Raw genomic sequence first — 23540 nt, 5'->3', positions numbered from 1 at the left:
GGGCAGCAATTTCTGAGGTGCAGATAACTCTAATGAACTTATCCTCTGCAGCAGAGGTAACTCTGGGTCTTCCATTTCTGTGTCGCTCCTCATGAGAGCCAGTTTCATCATAGTGTTTGATTGTTTTGCGACTGCACTTGAAACTTGCAAAGTTCTTGAAGTTTTCCGGATTGACTGACCTTCATGTCTTAAAGTAATGATGGCCTGTCGTTTCTCTTTGCTTATTTGAGATGTTCTTGCCATAATATGGACTTGGTCTTTTACCAAATAGGGCTATCTTCTGTATACCACCCCTACCTTGTCACAACATAACTGATTGGCTCAAACACATTAAGGAAAGAAATTTCACAAATTAACTTTTAACACACCTGTTAATTGAAATGAATTCCAGGTGACTATCTCATGAAGCTGGTTGAGAGAATGCCAAGCGTGTGCAAATCTGTCATTAAGGCAAAGGTTGGCTACTTTGAAGAATCTCAAATATATTTTAAATTGTTTAACACGTTTTTCATTACTACATGATTCCATGTGTTATTTCATAGTCTTGATGTCCTCACTATTATTCTACCGTCACGTACGTTTGTAGAAACGGAGCAAGGCGCAGCGTGAGTAGCGTTCCACATCTTTATTAGAAAGTGAAACTTAACAAAATACAAAAACAATAAAGAATAAACGAAACATGACGACAATGCAACTACACATAAACAATATCCCATAACCCACAGGTGGAAAAAATGCTACTTAAGTATGATCCCCAATTAGAGACAATGATAACCAGCTGCCTCTAATTGGGAATCATACAAAACACCAACATAGAAAAAAGAAACTAGAACCCCACATAGAAAATATAAACTAGACTACCCCCCCCCCAGTCACGCCCTGACCTACTCTACCATAGGAAAAAAAAGCTTTCTATGGTCAGGACGTGACATCTACAATGTTGAACATAGTACAAATAAAGAAAAACCCTGGAATGAGTAGGTGTGTCCAAATTTTTGACTGGTACTGTATATATTTATTAAAATCCCATTCACAGAAATGTGAATGTGGAAAATAATAGGATAACAATTGAATCAAGTATAAAAGCTAGTTTATTCAAGTGAATGAAAAAAACAAACCATCCCACAGTTATCATTTCTAAAAAGACATGGCACATTTTTCAATACTTTTAAAGCCCGAGTGATTGATTCATTACATTATTGCTATCTGAAAGCGTGTTTCCCTTTATACCCGATAATTCAGAACCAATACAGGAACAACAAATCAATAGCAAGTATAAATATTGCATAATCGCTGCTTAATGCCTGCCTTCCTCCATTACAAATGCATTCTCTTTGGTCCAACATCATGCCTTTTAGGCCTCCGAGTCCAAGGTAAATCGAATCAAACCTTTAGCTTTCTCTTTAAGACTTAAACCAAACAGAATACAAGTATTTAAATTTGTATCCACTTAGAAGTAGTGCTGAGCGATTAGTGCTTTTTGAGGTCGGTTCGGTTTCATTTCAATTCTTAAACAATAATCCCGGTTTTCGATTTCGATAATACATTAAATGCATTATGTGGGTTGAATGCGGTAACACAGAATAAAACAATCATTAAAAGTCCAATGATGGTAGTGACTGCCCATAACTGCTTATCACTTATTAACCATCATTTATTCACATTACTTTAAAAAAATATTTTAGTAGTGTATATTACATTTGTTTTATTTTGATTACTTTTTTGTTTTATCATTTTATGACAATTAAAAAATATATATTAGTCATCCTCTCTATAGAGCTTCTGCCTATGCTGTCTGAGAAAATCACAATTTTAGTAGTTCTTCAAAGTAAATAAGGCATACTTTTGTAGCTGCTGAATACCAATCACTTAGATAATGTATTTTCAGACAGATACCTCGCGAAGCAACCGCTCTCTATCGCGCGTTCTTCTGTCTCAAGTAGGATTATGGTCATGGTAGTTAATTACCACGTTTTCTGCACTAAACAATGTAAAATATCGTCCGGTTGGAAACTACAACTCCCTACTACATTGCAGTTCGGGCTTGATCTGGTTTATCTCTAGAGAAAATGTGCATAAAGGGAATTAAAAATATTGAACCGACATTGGTCATTTAGAAATGTTGTTTAATTGCTCAGCACTACTTAGAAGTCCAGTAAACATTGTGCACATAGTTAAAAAGGTCCCACAGGATACACAATCAAGTCATAGTAATGTCTAGACAACAATATCAAATCAATGTGGAAAGTAGAGATCTTTGGTCAACATAGACACAATGCAAGGGATCTGCTTTTTGGCAGTAAAGCCAGGCATGTTGGAGATAGACTCGAAGTCAAGTGCCACCATGTGGTTGACACGTGTCATGATCTGCATGATCTCCAGCTGTTTGCCGTACCTTTGTAACATCTCACAGAGGGCCTGCACGAACCAGGAGCCCTTCTGGGTGTTCCTCCAGGAGTAGTAGCCTATGGGGAGGCACGGACGTCACAAACCAATCAGACCAACCAATCACTGTAGTAATGTTGTACATTGCTATAACCTCTCTAAAGCACATACAGTGGTACATGGTCGTTTTTGTACATGGTACAGTGCAATTACCATACAAGTATATATTGCTATAGTAGTAGGCTTATAGTCTACTGTCATACATGTTTGCAGTTTGTGTGTAAAAGTTATAACATATATCATTTGTAAGTACTATGTAACATACCAATGTACCATGTAAATGTAACATATGTAGTATGCATGACTGCAGACGTTTTTATCTCAATACCAAATCATTTCTTGGTAACAATTAAGTAACTTACTGCGATTGTTTTCGATTAAAATGGTGATGTCACTAGGCTGGCAAAATTCTATCCACCAAAACTTTTCAAACAGCTCTTACACTAAAAAGGGCATTATCATTTTCACAATTTCACAGTTACTACAACCTAAGTGTGGAAATAAATATTTACAAAATCACGTTTTTGACTGCTATGGGCCTTTAAAGTATATCAAAGTGGGGCACTAATAAAACAGGGTTAATTAATAAACAGGGTTTATTACCTGGGGCTGTAGAATAAGCGTAGAGAAAGTCTGCCTCAACAGGAATCCTCTCTGGAGAGTCATCAGCAACGGCGTCTGTCTCTATGCCACCATCCAGGTTATCGCCACGGCACGCCTACTCACCAGGTCCACAGGAAGGATCAGGGGTTAAGGGTCAGGGGAAGATAGTCTACTCTTAGCAATGTACCACTGAATATCAGTCATGCAAATACATGTTCATCACTTCAGTACAGAAATTTTGAGCAGGCAGCTAAAACCTTACAGTACCTGGATGAAGAAGAGTTTGGGCTTGCCCACCAGCGTTTTGCAGCGGTCGCCCCTAAAGAGGCCAGTGAGCTTCTTGAGTTCTACATTGCCATCTGTGCCATAGAAGAACCCCTCTTCTCCATGGCTCAGCATCACACACACAAAGGAGGCGGACTGGCTGTGGTCGTCTTGAGACACTGAAAATGTCACACGCGCACACGCACACAGTGGCTCTTGAAGTCAATCAAACTTAACATTAAAAAGAGATTTCCTTCAGTCGATCAAATTTTGCCAGATGTCACATCACTACTACCAACACTAGTGCAACTTATTTGTATACAATCAGAAAGAAACTTCTCAAATGACTCCACAAAGAAAGACAATCTAACTCGGACACTCACATCACAACTGCTGAGCTTACCTTTGGAAAGCAGCTGTTGTATCTGTTGCACAGTCTGGTCATTGGCAACCTTCACTTTGTACCCCAAACTCGAGAACACTTTGATCGCATGTCCTGCATCCACGTCTGTTCCATTGCGAAAGCTCATTCCTTAAAGGGAAATAACCAATGAAGTGTATATAACAAAAATCGGACATACCATCATAACCTGAACAAGTGAAATGGACAAAAATACATCGTACAAACTTAGGCCTACCTGTTTGCTTGTCAAAGTTCTTGTTGTTGATGATGACACACTGACCAAGGCTGGGGTAGTTCATCTTATATGTGTACATGTCAGCCGGAGGCTTAGCGTCTACTTCAGGATTCTCTGTCGTAAACCTTTGCACTGAGGGACTGCCCAGCCTGGAGCAAAAGGAAAAAGTTCCTTTTAACACCGAATCGGCTGCGGCACAGTGGGCGGACAATAACACATTGCAGGAGTCCTTGCAGAGTGATTAAAACATCTACATGCACTTTTCACTGTCCATGTTAAACTGGCTCCACAGGTACATTGAAAATGCATCTTGTTTGGCTGACATGCTTGAAGGCACAATGACAGCAGGTTTTGGCTTATGATCAGACACGCAATGTCACATTGCATTCTAATCCAGCTGAGAGAATAATTTGTCCAACATTATTCAGGGATAAAATTATGTTAAAAGATGCATTCACAGAATGTGACAGCTGATAGAACTATGTAAAAATAGGCTCACTCGCCCAGTGCATGCCACCCAAATGGGTATCTAAATAAAAAGTGCAAACTAATATAATAAAATACAGTGCCTTCAGAAACTATTCGCACCCCTTGATCTTTTCCAGGTTTTGTTGTGTTACAGCATGAATTTAAAAGAGATTGAATTGAGATGTTTTGTCACTGGTCTACACACAATACCCAATAATGTCAAAATGGTATGATGTTTTTCAAAATGTTTACAAATTAATAAAATATGAAAAGCAGAAATGTCTTGAGTCAATAAGTATTCAAAACATTTGCTTAACAAGTCACATAAGTTGCAGGGACTTACTGTGTGCAATAATAGTGTTTAACATGATTTTTAATGACTGCCTCATCTCTTTACCCCACACATACAATTATCTGTAAGGTCCCTCAGTCGAGCAGTGAATTTCAAACACAGATTCAACCACAAAGACCAGGGAGGTTTTCCAATGCCTTGCAAAGGGCACCTATTGGTAGATGGGTAAAAAATAAAAAAAGCAGACATTGAATATCCCTTTGAGTATGGTGAAGTTATTAATTACACTTTACATGGTGTATCAATACACCCTTTCACTACAAAGATACAGTCATCCTTCCTAACTCATTTGCCAGAGAGGAAGGAAACTGCTTAGGGATTTCACCATGAGGCCAATGGCTGTGATGGGAGAAAACTGAGGGTTGATCAAAAACATTGGTAGCTACTCCACAATACTGACATAATTGACAGAGTGAAAAGAAGGAAGTCTGTACTGAATACAAAATACTTACAAAACATGCTTCCTGTTTGCAACAAGGCAAAAAAGTTATATTGCAAAAGATGGAGCAAAGCGATTCACTTTTTGTCCTGAATACAAAGTGTTATGTTTGGGGCAAATCCAACACAACACATTACTGAGTACCACTCTCCATATCTTCAATCTTAGTGGTGGCTGCATCATGTTATCGGTTTGCTTGTAACGTTAAGGACTGGGGAGTTTTTCAGGATAAAAAATAAATGGAATGGAGCTAAGCACAGGCAAAATCCTAGAGGAAAACCTGGTTCATTCTGCTTTCCACCAGACACTGGGAGAAAAATTCACAAAATCTAAAGTGGAGTTACTTACCAAGAAGACAGTGAATGTTCCTGAAAATCTATGGTAAGACCTGCAAATTGTTGTCTAGCAATTATCATCAACCAATTTGACAGATCTTGAAGAATTTTGAAAATAATAATAGGCAAATGTTGCACAATCCAGGTGTGGAAAGTTCTTAAGATGTAGCCAGAAGGATTCACAGCTGTATTCGCTGCTAAAGGTGCTTCTACAACATATTGACTCAGGGATGTGAATACATATGTAAATACATATTGGATATTTCTGTATTTAATTTTCAGTAAATTTGCAAACATAAAAAATAAATGTTTCATTGTCATTTCGGGGCATTGTGTGTAGATGGGTGACAAAAATGCCCACCCTCTATTCTTTGGGTAGCTGATAGGGTTGACATGAGAAATGCATTGCCTTACCCTTGTGCAGCTATCCCTTTGGCATCCACCAAATCAGACATGGTATCAGTCTCAGTAGCACAATCACTCTTACAACATCTATAGTTGTACTGAAAGAGAAAATAAGAAGTTAATAATCACACACACACACACAAGTTCCAAAGTTGAATCCACACAGGAGCCAAGCCATAATCTAAGTCAACTAAATAAGTTAACCTGCTATCAACTGTGGTTCAATAGTGAATGTAGCTAGCCATTTCTTTTTACAGTAGTACTGATAGATATTATGACATGTAACACCAGCTAAATAACTAGGTAGTATGCTAACGTTAATAGCTAGCTAACGTTAGTTAGTACGTTAGTTACCAAAGTCTGTGTAGCTAACTTGTAGTAACTTTCAGTTAGCTAGCTAGCTACTCTTATCAAATTTAGCTGGGACTGTTACGGTAGCTAGTATATATATATATATATATATATATATATATATATATATATATATATAAAACGTTACGAAGTAGCAGTAACGTCGTAAGTTAATGTTAACGTTACCAATTTGAATTTGAAAGGTTTCCTGTTCTTGTGTATATTACAGTACATTACATAAGGTATCAATGAAAGGTGTAAAATCTTTAAACATAATTACTTTGCATTAAGGCGTTGAAATACACCGGCGAGGGAGTCAACGTGAAGAGTTCTCCGCAACTAAACAAGGTTATCTGATACTTGTTCATGTGGTGTCAACGAAAAACATTGCTTACGCGTCATTGTGCAAAGCAGCCAATCAAACACCGTCGTTTATTTCCTGTGTAGACGGCATAAAGGACACACCTTAACCAAAGCCGGTCTTAACGTTTCCAGAATGGTGTGACTTTCCTGACAAGCGAAAGATGGCGGAAGCAGATGAGGGGGTTTTGAATACAATGGCGGTAGAATCAAGGAGAATTGGAGTATTGCCCAAAAGAATGGAAAACGGAGCAAAGTAGTGTACAGTGATGAGAATGACCTTTCGTATCTAGTAGGAGTACGGTTTGTTAATGAGGAGCAATTGAGCAGAGTACCAATCTTGAAAAAAACCATTTGAGTTATCTAACTGGTGGAGAGAGTTCTGGGTAAAGTGAAGGTTGTAAGGATCTTGAGAGGCTGGCTTGTTTTGATTTTTGTTGAACTTCTGCGGATCAGAAGGAACGTGCGTTGTGTCTTTTGATACGTTTGAAGTGTCGTGTGTGTCTCTTCGGAACAGGGCACCCCTCAAGGGGGTTATATCTGGCGTCTCGTGGGCAGTCGATTTTGAAGAGATTAAAAATATTTCTGGAGTGATTGAAGCACATCGGGCGAATCGTGTGGTGAATGGTGAAGAGTCTATCTGTTCTTTTGTTTTTTGATATGGAGTCTCTCTCTACTCAAGTGCAGTTAGCATATATTAACTAGGGAGTCCGATTGTCACGTCCTGACCAGTAAAAGGGGTTATTTGTCATTGTAGTTTGGTCAGAGCATGGCAGGGGGTGTTTGTTTTGTGTGTTTTGGGGTTTTGGTTCTGTTATCTATTTCTGTTTATTTCTAGTTTTCTATTTCTATGTTGTTGTTTTTTGCAATGACCTCCAATTAGAGGCAGCTGGTTGTCGTTGTCTCTAATTGGAGGCCATATTTAGTTGTGTTTGATTCACTTGTGTTTTGTGGGTGGTTGTTTTCCTGTATAGCCTGTGTTGCCTTATGTAACTGTTTCGTCATTTGTTTATTTAGTTTAAGTGTTTTCTTTAAATAAATTAAGAAGATGAGCACTTTACCCGCTGCAGCTTGGTCCAATCCTTACGACGCCCGTGACACCGAGCATTTATCCCAAGACCAATGCAGTGTGATCAGTGTAAAGCTGTTGGTCATGTAGCAAATGTTTACAGAAGGGAGAAGCGGAGATGTCCAAGTTGTGGAAAGGATCATATTATGTGTTATAAAAGTGATGAATATGTGAGTTGATGCCATGTCTTCTGAATGCCCCATAAGGGTGAATGAGAATCAGGTGGCCAAAGTCAGGGTTTTACAGAGCATTTCCTATGCAGCAGCTGTAAAAAGGGTTGAGGGTTTGAATGGCATACCAGAAGAGTCCATGGTAGTGGATAGGCCTACACTGCAGGATACAGGGGTTGCCTTTCACCAGCAGGATCCTGACATTTTAAAGGTTAAGAAGGTGGACTTTGTGGCATTTATAGCTATGGTAATTAATGGCACTGCCAAGGTGGAGAGAAGGTCCAGGAAGATAAAAATCGTGATTGCGCCAGAGCGTTTCCTGGAGCTGAAAGATTTTTCAGTGAAAGACTTGCATGCAATATTGGCACAAGCTGTACCACCCTCATGTCCTACAGCCTGAGAAGGGAGATAGGGAGAACTAAAAGTAGGAAGAAGTGGTAGTTTTGTTTGTTTTGGCAATGTACTATTTTTATTAGGGTGGATTAAGTTAGTTTCACTATTACGTATGGATTTATTTATATACCTAACAGCTAATCAAAGGGCTACCCAGACACCTCTTTTACACTGCTGCTACTCTCTCTTTATTATCTATGCGTAGTCACTTTAACTCTACCTACATGTACATTAATTACCTAGACTAACCGGTGCCCCCGCACATTGACTCTGTACCGGTACCCCCTGTATATAGCCTCACTATTGTTATTTTACTGCTGCTGTTTAATTATTTAATTTCAATTTTTTTACTTATCTATTTTAAACTTTTTCTTAAAACTACATTGTTGGTTAAGGGCTTGTAAGTAAGCATTTCACTGTAAGGTCTACACCTGTTGTATTTGGCTCATGTGACAAATACAATTTGATTGTAGTGAAGAAAAATTAAACTACAGATACCCCAAAAAATTACTTTAAAGTATTTTTACTTAAGTACTTTACACCACTGGATAAGGTACTCATTACTCAAACATATATTTAAAATCCCATAGGCCGACCTTACTTGAGAAAGGTTATATACATTCTCAAAAGGACCATTTATAAATAGTGCATAATCAACATTATAAACAACTGTAGCATAATTCATATCTGATACAACCAATAAAGTATCTTAAACTTTTATGAACATACAGTATAACTGGAGAACATAAGAGTATCAAACTACTGTACTTGATAAGAGCATTTATATCTCCCCCTCAAAGTTTCATTGTCACGTTCCTCTTCGTCAGAAGATATGTTGAAATCGCTGTCGGAAAAAGTGGACCAATATGCAGCGGATTGCGTGCTCATCATAATTTATTATAATGTGAACACCACGAACAAAACAAGAAAACAATGACCGACAGGAACAGTATAGCAGGCTACACACGTATAGCAGTGCTAAAACAACTACCCACAAACAAGACCAAACACACCCTAATATATAGGACTCCCAATCAAAGGCAACTAGAAAACACCTGCCTTCAATTGAGAGTCCATACCCCAATTAACTAACATAGAAACAGAACAGATAGAAAACCCAAAGAAACACAAACATAGAAAAGAAACCCAAAACCCCAAAAATACATAAACTCTGCCACGTCCTGACCAAATTACAATAACAAATAATCCTCTATACTGGTCAGGACGTGACATTCATTGCCAGGATTATTAATTTACACCAAGAATGGACAACTTTGATGAGGGTGGTGGCACAAAAAAATCTGATCTCATGAGGGGCTGCAGTGGCCGGAGGATCTGCATACCCACATCCATACCTACACATGCATTCAGAGCCGTCCCTAGCCTTTTGGGGACCTTAAGCAACATTTTATTGGGGGGCCCCGCACCTTTCAAGCTACATTTTTTGTGCCCCCCCCCCCTTTGAAAGCGGGAAGAAAAAATAATGACATTTTAGAGTTAATTTCTTGAAATTCTACAAATGTTGCCATGTGGCTTAGATAAAATGTTGCGGTTCTAAAGCAAGTTTGCTGCAATTCTACACATTTTGCCTTGGGCTCGGAGAGGAGATTTAGCAATTTTATAACTAATTTCATGCAATTCTACTCATTTTGTATTTGTATTTATTATGGATTCCTATGGATCCTGGGGTCCAGCAAAATTAAGGCAGTTAAATACCATTTTCATAAAATTACAATGCATTTCACAACACATTAAGTGTGTGCCCTCAGGCCACTACCCTACTACCACATATCTACAACACATAATCCATGTGTACGTGTGTGTACAGTGCATATTTTATTATGTTTGTGTGTATGCGTATCTGTGCCTGTGTGTCTCTTCACTGTCTGTGAGTCACTTCACAGTCCCCGCTGTTCTTTAAGGTGTATTTTTATCTGATTTTACTGCTTGCATGAGTAACTTGATGTGCAATAGAGTTCCATGAAGTCATGGCTTAATGTAGTACTATGTGCCTCCCATAGTCTGTTCTGGACTTGGGGACTGTGAAGAGGCCTCTGGTGGCATGTCTTGTGAGGTATGCATGGGTGTCTGAGCTGTGTGCTAGCAGTTTAAATGGACAGCTTCGTGCATTCAACATGTCAATACTTCTCACAAATACAAGTATTGATGAAGTCAGACTCTCCTCTACTTGGAGCCAGGAGAGATTGACATGCATATTGTTATTATCTCTGTGTACATTTAGGGGCTAGCCATGCTGCCCTGTTCTGGGCCAATTGTAATTTTCCCAAGTCCCTCTTTGTGACACCTGACCACAAGACTGGACAGTAGTCCAAGTGCAACAATACTAGGGCCTGTAGGACCTGCCTTGTTGATAGGCAGAGCAGGGCTTTATTATGGACAGACATCTTCCTATCTTAGCTACTGTTGCGTCAATATGTTTTGACCATGACAGGGTAGCTCCAAGCAGTTTAGCATCCTCAACTTGCTCAATTTCCACATTATTCATTACAAGATTTAGATGAGGTTTAGGGTTTAGTGAATGATTTGTCCCAAATACGTTTTGAGTTTTTGAAATATTTAGGACTAAGTTATTTATTGCCACCCATTCCTAAACTGACTGCATCTCTTTGTTAAATGTTTCAGTGATTTCTGTGGATGCCAAAGGGGTTGCTGTGGTAGCTGGCCTGGATAGTGTTGAGTCATCAGCATACATAGACACACAAGGTATAATCAGAGCCAGTGGCAGGTCATTAGTAAATATTGAAAACAGTAAGGAGCCGAGACTCTGACTCTACCTGATTATGTTTGAGAGGCTTCCATTAAAGCATACTCTCTGTGTTTTGTTAGACAGGTAACTCTCGATCCACAATATAGCAAGGGATGTAAAGCCATAACACATAACACAGCAGCAGATTATGATTCATACTGTCAAAAGCTGCACTGAAGTGTAACAAAACAGCTCCCACAATCTTTTTATTATAAATTTATCTCAGCCAATCATCAGTCATTTGTGTAAGTGCTGTACATGTCGAATGCCCTTCTCTATAAGCATGCTGAAAATCTGTTGTTAATTTGTTTACTGTGAAATAGCATTGTATCTGGTCAAACACTATTTTTTCCCGAAGTTTACTAACTTTTTTATGAGTGAGTTCCAAATATCTATAACTGTCGCCCCTGCTTGAGTTTTTTCATGCGCGTGATGTCAGAATGCTCTCACTGTTCCGAAATGTGATTGTTATGCACAGGACAGTTACCCATGCTGCCCTCAAACCAAGGCACGCTGCCTGCTAATTATCTATAGGCTGTTTCAACTTGTCAATTTCTAATTATTTTCGAACAAGTTGTATTTTCTAACAACAGTTTGAATTGAGGTGTGATCCGCCTTCTCGTTAATTCACATAAGAAGTAGCCCATTTCACTGCGGACCATTTATGTTTGAGGCTTTACTGAGCCAGACAAACTTCGAGAGCCCAAGCACTTCCCTAGTTTTTCCCGAGATCAAGATTGCGCATCTCTAGTCAGAACAGGCCTTGCACAAAGGTTTTTCCCCAGCACATTTTCTGGCTGGCGCCCGCATTGCCTTCCTTACAAATTGGACTTTGGACATGTGTGCGTAACTATCAAAGTAAGTGGCTTATTTTCTGTATATTGTGTTGTCGTTTCTGCTGTAGCACACCAATGTATGGATCATAATGTCACGTTCTGTGGCACTCCGCAGAAGGAGCAGTCATCCATGGGAATAAATGTGGCATAAACAAATGTAGACATTAGTAAATGCATTTCTGTAGCTTCCAAAATCTTTTATACAATGGAAGAGTAGTACAAAATGGAGGTGCAATGGCTTTAAAACAGTGCCTCTTGACAGTCATATAGTGTATCATTGGGTTCAACAAAGGTTTTCACTCAAGGTGATGCATTTTTTTTGGTGTGAACTATCTAAATGCTCTGTTATGAAGTCGTGGTAATTTTTACCCACATTCATATCTGAAGTAAATGTTCATAGAAAACATGAGCTGGCCCAGAGTAATAGCCTATTTTTTAAAATACAAGGTTATGGCCTCTACCCAGGGACCTAACCTATCCTTTGTAGATAATTTAGGTTAGGCTATTAAAATAATTTCTCTATTTCCATCATACAAACATATGGTGGTAACCTGTGAAAGAATTGCTCAACTAATTCAAACATCCTCAAATACAGTACTTATATTAAATATTTGATCCATATCTTACACTAGATGGCTGTAATATAAGAGAACAGAATCCATGCATTGCATTGGGTAAGTTTGTGGCCCATTCCAATATGTGTATTTTAGAGTTCCGTATTAAATGGTGATCAGGACTGTGTATTAGGATGCCGTAAGTGTCAAGGTGTGCGCCTCTGGTGGAGAAGTCAGGTGCAGGAGAGCAGAGAGTTGTGAACAGGCGCACACTTTATTAAGGTAGAGGCAATAAAACAGACAGACACCACTGCGTCAAAACCTCCAGCCAAAGGTAAAAGTGCAATGCGCGAAACAGTCACAAAAATTGAGCAAATGTTGTACAATAAACATCCCTTGAGAAAAGCCACGGACTAACGGGAAAAAACCCAGCCTGGCGAGTACACACGAACACGTAACAAAAACAATTTCACACAAAAACATGGGGGGGAACAGAGGAATAAATACATGCAGTGTGATTAGGGAATGTAAACCAGGTGTGCAGGGAACAAGACAAAACAAATGGAAAAATGGAGCGGCGATGGCTAGAAAGCCGGTGACGTCGACCGCCGAACGCCGCCCGAACAAGGAGAGGAGCCGACTTTGGCGGAAGTCGTGACAGTAAGTGTTGTTTGATAGTGAAATTGTCTGCACAGATATTTGGTTTGAACTTTTCTTCGCTTATGAATAAACATACAACCATTTCATATGTGTACTCTTTCAAAAAACGTTATTTCCTGTCTTTGGGTCTCACCATTATGTAGTCTATTCTAATTGAAATGGTATCTATGCTGACCTGGTCTAGTGCCCATGACCTCTCTTTATGTTTTTCTTTCTCTGCTAAAGCTTACCTATTCCTTAAATACCTGCGTTGAGGACTCTGTTGTTCACTCCCATGTTCAGTCTAAATGCCCTGGCCTGTACTACTTCCCTCCTGTCCTTGCTCCTGTAGTGATGTGATGTATCATCTGGCTAATGCTTCTGCAGAGAAGTGCCCCAATGATATATGGTTATGGTCTATAGAGGAAACCGGAAAATAAACACACACACACCATGAGTAGAAAACAGAAAGAGTGCCTGGGAGGATGGATTGAGGGGGAGAAAATAAGCCATTTATCTTTCTAACAGGAGGACCACCATATTTGAGTCTACCCCTATTGTTATTATTGGGTGTTGTTGTTCTTTGTTGGCAGTTCGTATAGTGATTACATGCACCGATAGGTCTGTCGACCATCCCTGTCTGTGTACAACTCTTTCATCACAGTAGTTCCTCATTTTGACATTGTTCACTGACTGCCCCCCAAACAGGTTAACCAACAGCAACGGGGACGCTGGCACTTTACTCTATTACTTCCAATCAAATTTCAAAATTGGCCTGGACTATGAATTTTTTATGACTTTGTACTGTGTATGTATTGTAAGTTGAAGGTCTGGGAGCTGTTGTGGGTGTTGTGAACGCGGCCATAGGAGCATTGGTTTTTTGCGTCCCAAATGTGCACTAATTTTATGGGCCCTGGTAAAAAGTAATGCAAAATATAGGGAATAGGGTGCCATTTGGGATGCAGAAGATCTCAGAAATCAAACTGGATAGACATCAGAAATAGAGGAAGGCCAGGAATAAAAACGAACAAAATATGACTATTTTAAAATAGATTGTGTCCGTGAAATGTATAAAGTATGTATAAGCTGGAAGTAGAAGCCTAAGTGTTATTGTTTATTAGTTTACTCCAATTAAGGGTGGGGTGGTAGAGTTTGCTGGGAATAATAAAGGAAATTATATTTTTTTAAAGATACGTGTGTGTATATGTGTGTGTGTGTATGTATGTATGTATGTATATATATGTTTGTGTATATTTGTATGTATATTTGTATGTATATGTATATTTGAATGTGTGTATATATATATATATATATGTATGTATGTATGTATATATATGTTTGTGTGTATTTGTATGTATATGTATATTTGAATGTGTGTATATATATATATGTATATGTCTGTGTATATGTTAGCATGTTATATGTATATATATATATATATATATATATATATATATACTGCTCAAAAAAATAAAGGGAAATCAAATATATATATATATAAAAATAAAGGGAACACTAAAATAACACATCCTAGATCTGAATGAATGAAATAATCTTATTAAATACTTTTTTTTTTACATAGTTGAATGTGCTGACAACAAAATCACACAAAAATAATCAATGGAAATCCAATTTATCAACCCATGGAGGTCTGGATGTCACGTCCTGGCCAGTATAAGGTTAATTGGTATTGTAGTTTGGTCAGGATGTGGCAGAGGGTATTCGTTTTATGTGGTTCGGGGTGGTGTGTTTGTTGAAGGGGCATTTGATTTAAGTATTCCGGGGTTTTTTGGCACTGTTTGGTTTTCAGGTATTCTATGTTGAGTCTAGTGTGTCTGTTTCTATGTTTGGTTAATTGGGGTTGGGACTCTCAGTTGAAGGCAGGTGTTGTCTATTTTCCTTTGATTGAGAGTCCCATATATTAGGGTGTGTTTGTGTTTGTCATTTGTGGGAGATTGTTCCGTGTTTAGTGTATGTCAACATTACAGGACTGTCAGTTTATCGTTCGTTCTCTTTTGTTATTTTTGTATTCATTTTGGAGTTAATAAATGTTCAAAATGAACAACCGCATGCCTGCTGCGTTTTGGTCCTCCTTCACCGTCGATACCTGTGACACTGGATTTGGAGTCACACTCTAAATTAAAGTGGAAACCACACTACAGGCTGATCCAACTTTGATGTAATGTCCTTAAAACAAGTCAAAATGAGGCTCAGTAGTGTGTGTGGCCTCCACGTGCCTGTATGACCTCCCTACAATGCCTGGCCATGCTCCTGATGAGGTGGCGGATGGTCTCCTGAGGGATCTCCTCCCAGACCTGGACTAAAGCATCCGCCAACTCCTGGACAGTCTGTGGTGCAACGTGGTGTTGGTGGATGGACCGAGACATGATGTCCCAGATGTGCTCAATTGGATTCAGGTCTGGGGAACGGGCGGGCCAGTCCATAGCATCAATGCCTTCCTCTTGCAGGAACTGCTGACACACTCCAGCCACATGAGGTCTAGCATTGTCTTGCATTAGGAGGAACCCAGGGCCAACCGCACCAGCATATGGTCTCACAAGGGGTCTGAGGATCTCATCTCGGTACCTAATGGCAGTCAGGCTACCTCTGGCGAGCACATGGAGGGCTGTGCGGCCCCCCAAAGAAATGCCACCCCACACCATGACTGACCCACCGCCAAACTGGTCATGCTGGAGGATGTTGCAGGCAGCAGAACGTTCTCCACGGCGTCTCCAGACTCTGTCACATCTGTCACGTGCTCAGTGTGAACCTGCTTTCATCTGTGAAGAGCACAGGGCGCCAGTGGCGAATTTGCCAATCTTGGTGTTCTCTGGCAAATGCCAAACGTCCTGCACGGTGTTGGGCTGTAAGCACAACCCCCACCTGTGGACGTCGGGCCCTCATACCACCCTCATGGAGTCTGTTTCTGACCATTTGAGCAGACACATGCACATTTGTGGCCTGCTGGAGGTCATTTTGCAGGGCTCTGGCAGTGCTCCTCCTGCTCCTCCTTGCACAAAGGCGGAGGTAGCGATCCTGCTGCTGGGTTGTTGCCCTCCTACGGCCTCCTCCACGTCTCCTGATGTACTGGCCTGTCTCCTGGTAGCGCCTCCATGCTCTGGACACTACGCTGACAGACACAGCAAACCTTCTTGCCACAGCTCGCATTGATGTGCCATCCTGGATGAGCTGCACTACCTGAGCCACTTGTGTGGGTTGTAGACTCTGTCTCATGCTACCACTAGATTGAAAGCACCGCCAGCATTCAAAAGTGACCAAAACATCAGCCAGGAAGCATAAGAACTGAGAAGTGGTCTGTGGTCACCACCTGCCGAACCACTCCTTTATTGGGGGTGTCTTGCTAATTGCCTATAATTTCCACCTGTTGTCTATTCCATTTGCACAACAGCATGTGACATTTATTGTCTATCAGTGTTGCTTCCTAAGTGGACAGTTTGATTTCACAGAAGTGTGATTGACTTGGAGTTACATTGTGTTGTTTAAGTGTTCCCTTTATTTTTTGGAGCAGTGTATGAATACTGATAGCTTTTACTGAGCAGGTGGGACTTGAAATATTGATTTAATTGACAGATGAGTTAAGAAATGTGTGATTAGCGAGACTGACATCCACTTTTTTACTATGGGAGCCCAGGAGAGCACACTAGATCTTCCTTATTGGCTAGCTCCAGGCTAGAAGATATGGGCCTTCAGGGTGTCAGAGTTGTTGATTTTATGACAGACGTGATAGAAATCAATACTCTATATTGGATATAAAGCCTGTGTCTGTACTCTGTGTGAGGCTAAATCCTCTTTTAGCCAGAAAATCACCAACGTTGATTGCCTCCATACCACTCCATCCACACTGACGTGTTTAGGTTATCATCCATGTTGTCATGTCAACATAATCATGTAGTATCAAAGATAAACAGCTGGTTTACTTAATACTCACATAAGAATGTAGCCTAGCTGTCCTGCTACTCTATGTTACTTTGCTAAGATCCATAATTGCACACTAGGAATCTGACTCCCCTGCCTGTTGGTTTTGGAATTTAACAATGATTGAATGTATTTATTTCACAGCTGAAGAGGAGGTGAAGAGAGTGAGCGAGAGAGAGATAAGGAGGAGAGAGTGAGAGCGAGAGAGAGATAAGGAGGGGAGACGGTGAGAGAGAGGGAAAGTGAAAGAGTGAGCAAGCCAGACTGAGAGGAGATTGGGAGGAGAGAGCAAGAGAGAGAGAGGAGATAAGAGGGGAGGGAGGGAGAGAGACATAATGGAACAGCTAGCTTGTGTGGAGCCACAGCCATGGACAAAAACAATGCCTTTGTCTTGTTCGCCAGAGAGCAGTTTTAATCACAAAAGGACTTGCATGCATTGTGTTGCTACCATTACAACTTTTATCCTGTGTTTTATTTCCGTAGAGTGGGCTGCAACCACCAAAAACTTGCTCTGTCTAGGTCTACCTGCACTCACCTGCGCTGTCTAGACTGCCCCAATAATTACTCTTGTTGTCACGTTCTGTTGCATAATTAAACAAGTGTGTCAACAGCAGGATACCCTCGGATTAAAATTCAACATGCCTGGCTCTAGATTACACCTATCTATACATACTTTACATTGTTTGTGAGATCAGACATAATATCACTATTTCAGCCATTGCCCAGTGGTGTAAATTACTTAAGTAAAAATACTTAAAATGACTAATTAAATCGTTTTTGGGGGTATCTGTACTCTAGTATTTATATTTTTGACAACTTTTACTAAAGAAAATAATGTACTTTTTACTCCATACATTTTCCCTGACACCCAAAAGTGTTCATTACATTTTGAATGTTTAGCAGGACAGGAAAATTGTAATATTCACAAACTTATCAAGAGAATAGCCCTGGTCATCCTTACTGCCTGTGATCTGGCGGACTCACTAAACAAACCTGATTCGTTTGTAAATGATGTGTTTAAGTGGCTATACGTAAAAAAAAAAAAAAAAAAATGAATTACTTAAAAATCATACAATGTGATTTTCTGGATTTTTGTTTTAGATTCCGTCTCTCACAGATGAAGTGTACCTAAGATAAAAATTACAGACCTCTACATGCTTTGTAAGTAGGAAAACCTGCAAAATCGGCAGTGTATCAAATACTTGTTCTCACCACTGTATATATTACATCTTGATTAGATAAGTATTCAACCCCCTGATACATTGCCCTTGTGTTTTAGGTTATTGACCTGGTGAAAGGTGAATTCATCTCCCGTTATGCTTTGTATTCAGGACATAAAGTTAATTTCTTTGCCACATTTTTTGTATTATTAGTTTCGTGCCTTGTTGCAAACAGGATGTGTGTTTTGGAATATTTGTATTCTGTACAGGCTTCCTTCTTTTCACTCTGTCAATTAGGTTAGTATTGTGGAGTAACTACAATGTTGTTGATCCATCCTCAGTTTTCTCCTATTACAGCCATTAAACTCTGTAACTCTGTTTTAAAGTCACCATTGGCCTCATAGTGAAATCCCTGAGAGGTTTCCTTCCTCTCCGGTCACCGAGTTAGGAAGGACACCTGTATCTTTGTAGTGACTGGGTGTATTGATATACCATCAAAAGATAATTGTATGTGTGGGGCACAGAGATGAGGTAGTCATTCAAAAATCATGTTAAAATTCCACGTAAACTATTATATGACTTGTAAAGCACATTTTTACTCTTGAACTTTTTTAGGCTTGCCATAAGAATTGGGGTTTTATACTTATTGACTCAAGAAATTTCATATTTTCATTTTTAATGAATTTGTACAAATTTGTAAACATATTTCCACTTTGACGATATGGGTTATTGTGTGTAGACCAGTGACAAAACATCTAAATATAATCAATTTAAAATTCAGGCTGTAACACAACAAAATGTGGAAAAAGTCAAGGGGTGTGTTTACTTTCTGAAGGCACTGTAAGTATACTTTAGCAATTACATTTACTTTTGATACAAAGTATATTTTAGACATTTACTCAAGTAGTATTTTACTGGGTGACTTTCGTTTTTACTTTTCTGTTAAGATATCTTTACTTTTACTCAAGTATGACAATTGGGTACTTTTTCCACCACTGCCATTACCAGGGTGTGTTTGACAGGTCATTGCTAACATTTCTGCGGTCGTAACATTAACGGGAAAAAACAACAGGCAAGAGTATGAGTGAGTCTCAGGAGTAAAATGAAAGCAATCAATCCAGTGAGATTTAAGTTACAAGTGGATTTTACACTCCTCAAACACAGGAAATGAATGGCTGAAAAAGACAGATCCTCAGGTGGTCGGAGCATGCACGTTACTACATAAGGAGGGAATAAATCAAAATGGCAGATGTTAAAAGGACTTTGGTGGTGACATGGAAAACCTCTGGGTGTAGTGTCCTTATCATTGTCATGGTGTTTATGGTACAGGTTTGTGTAACCAGTTACCAGGAAACATATACCCAAAGCCTCCAATGGCATTTTTGTTTCCATTTAGGTAGTACAGCCAGAGAAATTGACAGTCAGGGATGGACTGGCCATCTGGCATTTCAGACAAATGCCAGATGGCCTGGTCCAGTTTTAGCCCAGTGATCCTGTCTCACTTGGGTATTTTATGCAAAATGACCATTATCTAGCTAATAATGGGGGCCTCATGGGAAAAAATGCGGCAGTGTGTGGGCCTCGAGGGAAAAAATGTGCCCGGTGTGTTAGAAATGCCAGGGCCATTTTTGGTGCCAGTCCGCTCTTGTTGACAGTGGTTGATTAGGCTGTGTGTGTGTGTGTGTGTGTGTGTGTGTGGTTCCTCATGTATGGTTTCCTCAAGAGAATAAATTACAGCACAAATTGCCTCGTAAATAAGAGTAAATAAGCACCAGCCTCTGTCAGCAGCATCAGCATTCAGTGGGTGTCAGATTAATTCAAAGTGGGATTTCAGGTCTTGATCTTTTAATGGTGCCTTCCCTCCTCCAACAATAAGTTTCAACAAATCAAAGGAGCTTTCGCTACTGACATGTTTAACTATGCCATCATAGCTGTATTGAGCTAGGTTACGTCCCAAATGGCACCCTATTCCCTAGTGCACCACTTTTGACCAGGACCCATAAGGTTTAATTTATTTAGTCAATTTATTTAGTTCACCTCATATTAACTTTGTGACGCAACCAAACAAAGCAGTTATTTACAGCGGAGATTCTCTTTGGTCTGTTGCGTAGGTAGGCGACTGTTGGTTTAATGTTCTGTCTGCCATGTATTCATGAAAGAACGTGTCATGTTGTATGTAGCCTATGTGCTATGTCCGCTTGCCTGCGATTCTGTTTTGGAAGGGCAGAGTATTTGAAGCCTAGTATGAATATCCCATCCTTCACCTCTAGATCTCAGGCCGTGGTTAATGGATAGACGAACCAGAGGAAATCCTTTATACTGTGGAGGTCTATTGCTTATAGTTTGAGAGAGGATGAGGATGTTAAATCAAATCAAATCAAATTGTATTGGTCACATACACATATTTAGCAGATGTTATTGCGGGTGTAGCGAAATGCTTGTGTTCCTTGCTCCAACAGTGCAGTAGTATCTAACAGTTCACAACAAATCAAATCAAATTTTGTTGGTCACATACACATGGCTAGCAGATGTTAATGCAAGTGTAGCGAAATTCTTGTGCTTCTAGTTCTGACAGTGCAGCAATATCTAACAAGTAATCTAACAATTCCACAGCAACTACCTAATACACAGAAATCTAAGTAAAGGAATGGAGTAAGAATATATACATATAAATATATGGATGAACAATGACCGAGCGGCATAGGCAAAATGCAATAGATGGTATAAAATACAGTATAAACATATGAGATGAGTATTGAAAGATATGTAAACATTATTAAAGTGGCATTATTAAAGTGACTTGTGATCCATTTATTAAAGTGGCCAATGATTTCAAGGCTGTATGTACAGGCAGCAGCCTCTCTGTGTTAGTGATAGCTGTTTAACAGTCTGATGTCCTTGAGATAGAAGCTATTTTGATGCACCTGTACTGCTTTGTACCTGTACTGATGCACCTGTGCTGCTAGCTTTGATGCACCTGTACTGACCTCACCTTCTGGATGGTAGCGGGGCTCAGGTGGTTGAGGGCAGGTAGTTTGCCCCCGGTGATGCGTTGTGCAGACAGCACCACCCTTTGGAGAGCCCTGCGGTTATGGGCGGTGCAGTTGCCGTACCAGGCGGGGATGCAGCCCAACAGGATGCTCTCAATTGTGCATCTGTAAAAGTTTGTGAGGGTTGCGCCTTCTTCACCACACTGTCTGTGTGGGTGGACCATTTCAGTTTGTCTGTGATGTGTACGCCGAATAACTTTCTACCTTCTCCACTGCTTCTTCCTGAAGTCCACAATCATCTCCTCTGTTTTGTTGAAGTTGAGTGAGAGGTTGTTTTCCTGACACCACACTCTGAGTGCCCTCACCTCCTCCCTATAGGCTGTCTCGTTGTTGTTGGTAATCAAGCCTACTACTGTTGTGTCGTCTGCAAACTTGATGATTGAGTTGGAGCCGTGCATGGCCATGCAGCCATGGGTGAACAGGAAATACAGGAGGGGGCTGAGCATGCACCCTTGTGGGGCCCCAGTGTTGAGGATCAGGGAAGTAGAGATGTTGTTTCCTAACCTTCACCAACTGGAGGCGGCCTGTCAGGAGGTCCAGGACCCAATTGCACAGGGCGGGGTTGAGACCCACGGCCTCAAGCTTAATGATGAGCTTGGAGGGTGCTATGGTGTTGAATGCTGAGCTGTAGTCAATTAACAGCATTCAACATAGGTATTCCTCTTGTCCAGATGGGTTGGGCAGTGTGCGGTGTGATGGTGATTGCATTATCTGTGGACCTATTGGGGCGGTATGCAAATTGAAGTGGGTCTAGGGTGACAGGTAAGGTGGAAGTGATATGATCCTTGACTAGTCTCTCAATGCACTTCATGATGACAGAAGTGAGTGCTACGGGGCGGTAGTCATTTAGTTAGGTTAGCTTTGCCTTCTTGGGTACAGGAACAATGGTGGCCATCTTGAAGCATTTGGGGACAGCAGACTGGGATAGGGAGAGATTGAATATGTTCGTAAACACACCAGCCAGCTGGTCTGCGCATTATCTTAGGACGCAGCTAGGGATGTCGTCTGGGCCGGCAGCCTTGCGAGGGTTAACACATTTAAATGACTTTCTCATGTCAGCCAGGGAGAAAGAGAGCCCACAGTGCTTGGTAGCGGGCCGTGTCGGTGGCACTGTATTATCCTCAAAGCAGGCAAAGAAGGTGTTTAGTTTGTCTAGAAGCAAGACGTCGGTGTCCGTGGCGTGGCTGGTTTTCTTTTTGTAGTCCGTGATTGTCTGTAGACGCCGCCACATATTTCTCGTGTCTGAGCTGTTGTATTACGACTCCACTTTGTCTCTATACTGACATTTCACTTGTTTGATTGCCTTGAGGAGGGAATAACTACACTGTTTGTATTCGGCCATATTCCCAGTCACCTTTCCATGCTTAAATGTGGTGGTTCGCGCTTTCAGTTTTGCGCGAATTCCGCCATCTATCCACGGTTTTTGGTTAGGGTAGGTTTTAATAGTCACAGTGGGTACAACATCTCCTATGCACTTCCTTATAAACTCCCTCACCGAATAAGCGTATAAATCGATATTATTCACTGAGGCTATCCGGAACATGTCCTAGTCCACGTAATCAAAACAATCTTGAAGCGTGGATTCCGATTGGTCAGACCAGCGTTGAATAGTCCTTATCAGGGTACATCCTGTTTGAGTTTCTGCCTATAGGAAGAGAGAAGCAAATGGAGTTGTGGTCAGATTTGCCGAAGGGAGTGTGGGGGAGGGCCTTGTATCCATTGCGGAAGTTATAGTAGCAGTGATCCAGTGTTTTGCCAGCGCAAGTGCTACAATCAATATGCTGAAAGAATTTAGGTTGCCTTGTTCTCAAATTTGCTTTGTTAAAATCACCAGCTACAATAAATGCAGCCTCAGGATATATGGTTTGCATAAAGTCCAGAGGACTGTTGTGGTATCGGCTTGTGGTATCGGCCGTACCCACTACCCTCTGTAGTGCCTTGTGGTTGAGGCCGAGCAATTGCCGTACCAGGCAGTGATGCAACCAGTCAGGATGCTCTTGATGTTGCAGCTGTAGAACCTTTTGAGGATCTGAGGACCCATGCCAAATCTTTTTAGTTTCCTGAGGGGGAATATGCTTTGTTGTGCCCTCTTCACGACTGTCTTGGTGGGTTTGGACCATCCTAGTTTATTGGTGATATGGACACCAAAGAACTTGAAGCTCTCAACCTGCTCCACTACAGCCCCGTCAATGAGAATGGGGGCGTGCTGGGTCCTCCTTTTCCTGTAGTCCACCATCATCTCCTTAGTCTTGGTTACGTTGAGGGATAGGTTGTTATTCTGGCACCACCAGGCCAGGTCTCTGACC

General features: G+C 40.5%; 1 protein-coding gene across 1 annotated transcript; it reads right to left on the bottom strand.

The window, feature by feature from the left end:
* Positions 1 to 1073: 1073 nt before the first annotated feature.
* casp3 (Caspase-3) lies at positions 1074 to 6626 on the bottom strand. The gene is given in 7 exon segments (NM_001139921.1): positions 1074 to 2465; positions 3049 to 3163; positions 3316 to 3491; positions 3716 to 3844; positions 3951 to 4099; positions 5959 to 6047; positions 6581 to 6626. Coding segments are annotated over 6 exon segments (840 nt in total). The 5' UTR covers positions 6000 to 6047; positions 6581 to 6626; the 3' UTR covers positions 1074 to 2235.
* Between the last annotated feature and the right edge of the window lie 16914 nt (positions 6627 to 23540).

The sequence above is a fragment of the Salmo salar genome, chromosome ssa24, assembly GCF_905237065.1.
Source record: "Salmo salar chromosome ssa24, Ssal_v3.1, whole genome shotgun sequence".
Classification (NCBI taxonomy): Eukaryota; Metazoa; Chordata; class Actinopteri; order Salmoniformes; family Salmonidae; genus Salmo; species Salmo salar.
The sequence above is the reverse complement of the archived record's forward strand: the minus strand, read 5'-3'. Positions and strand labels throughout refer to the sequence as shown.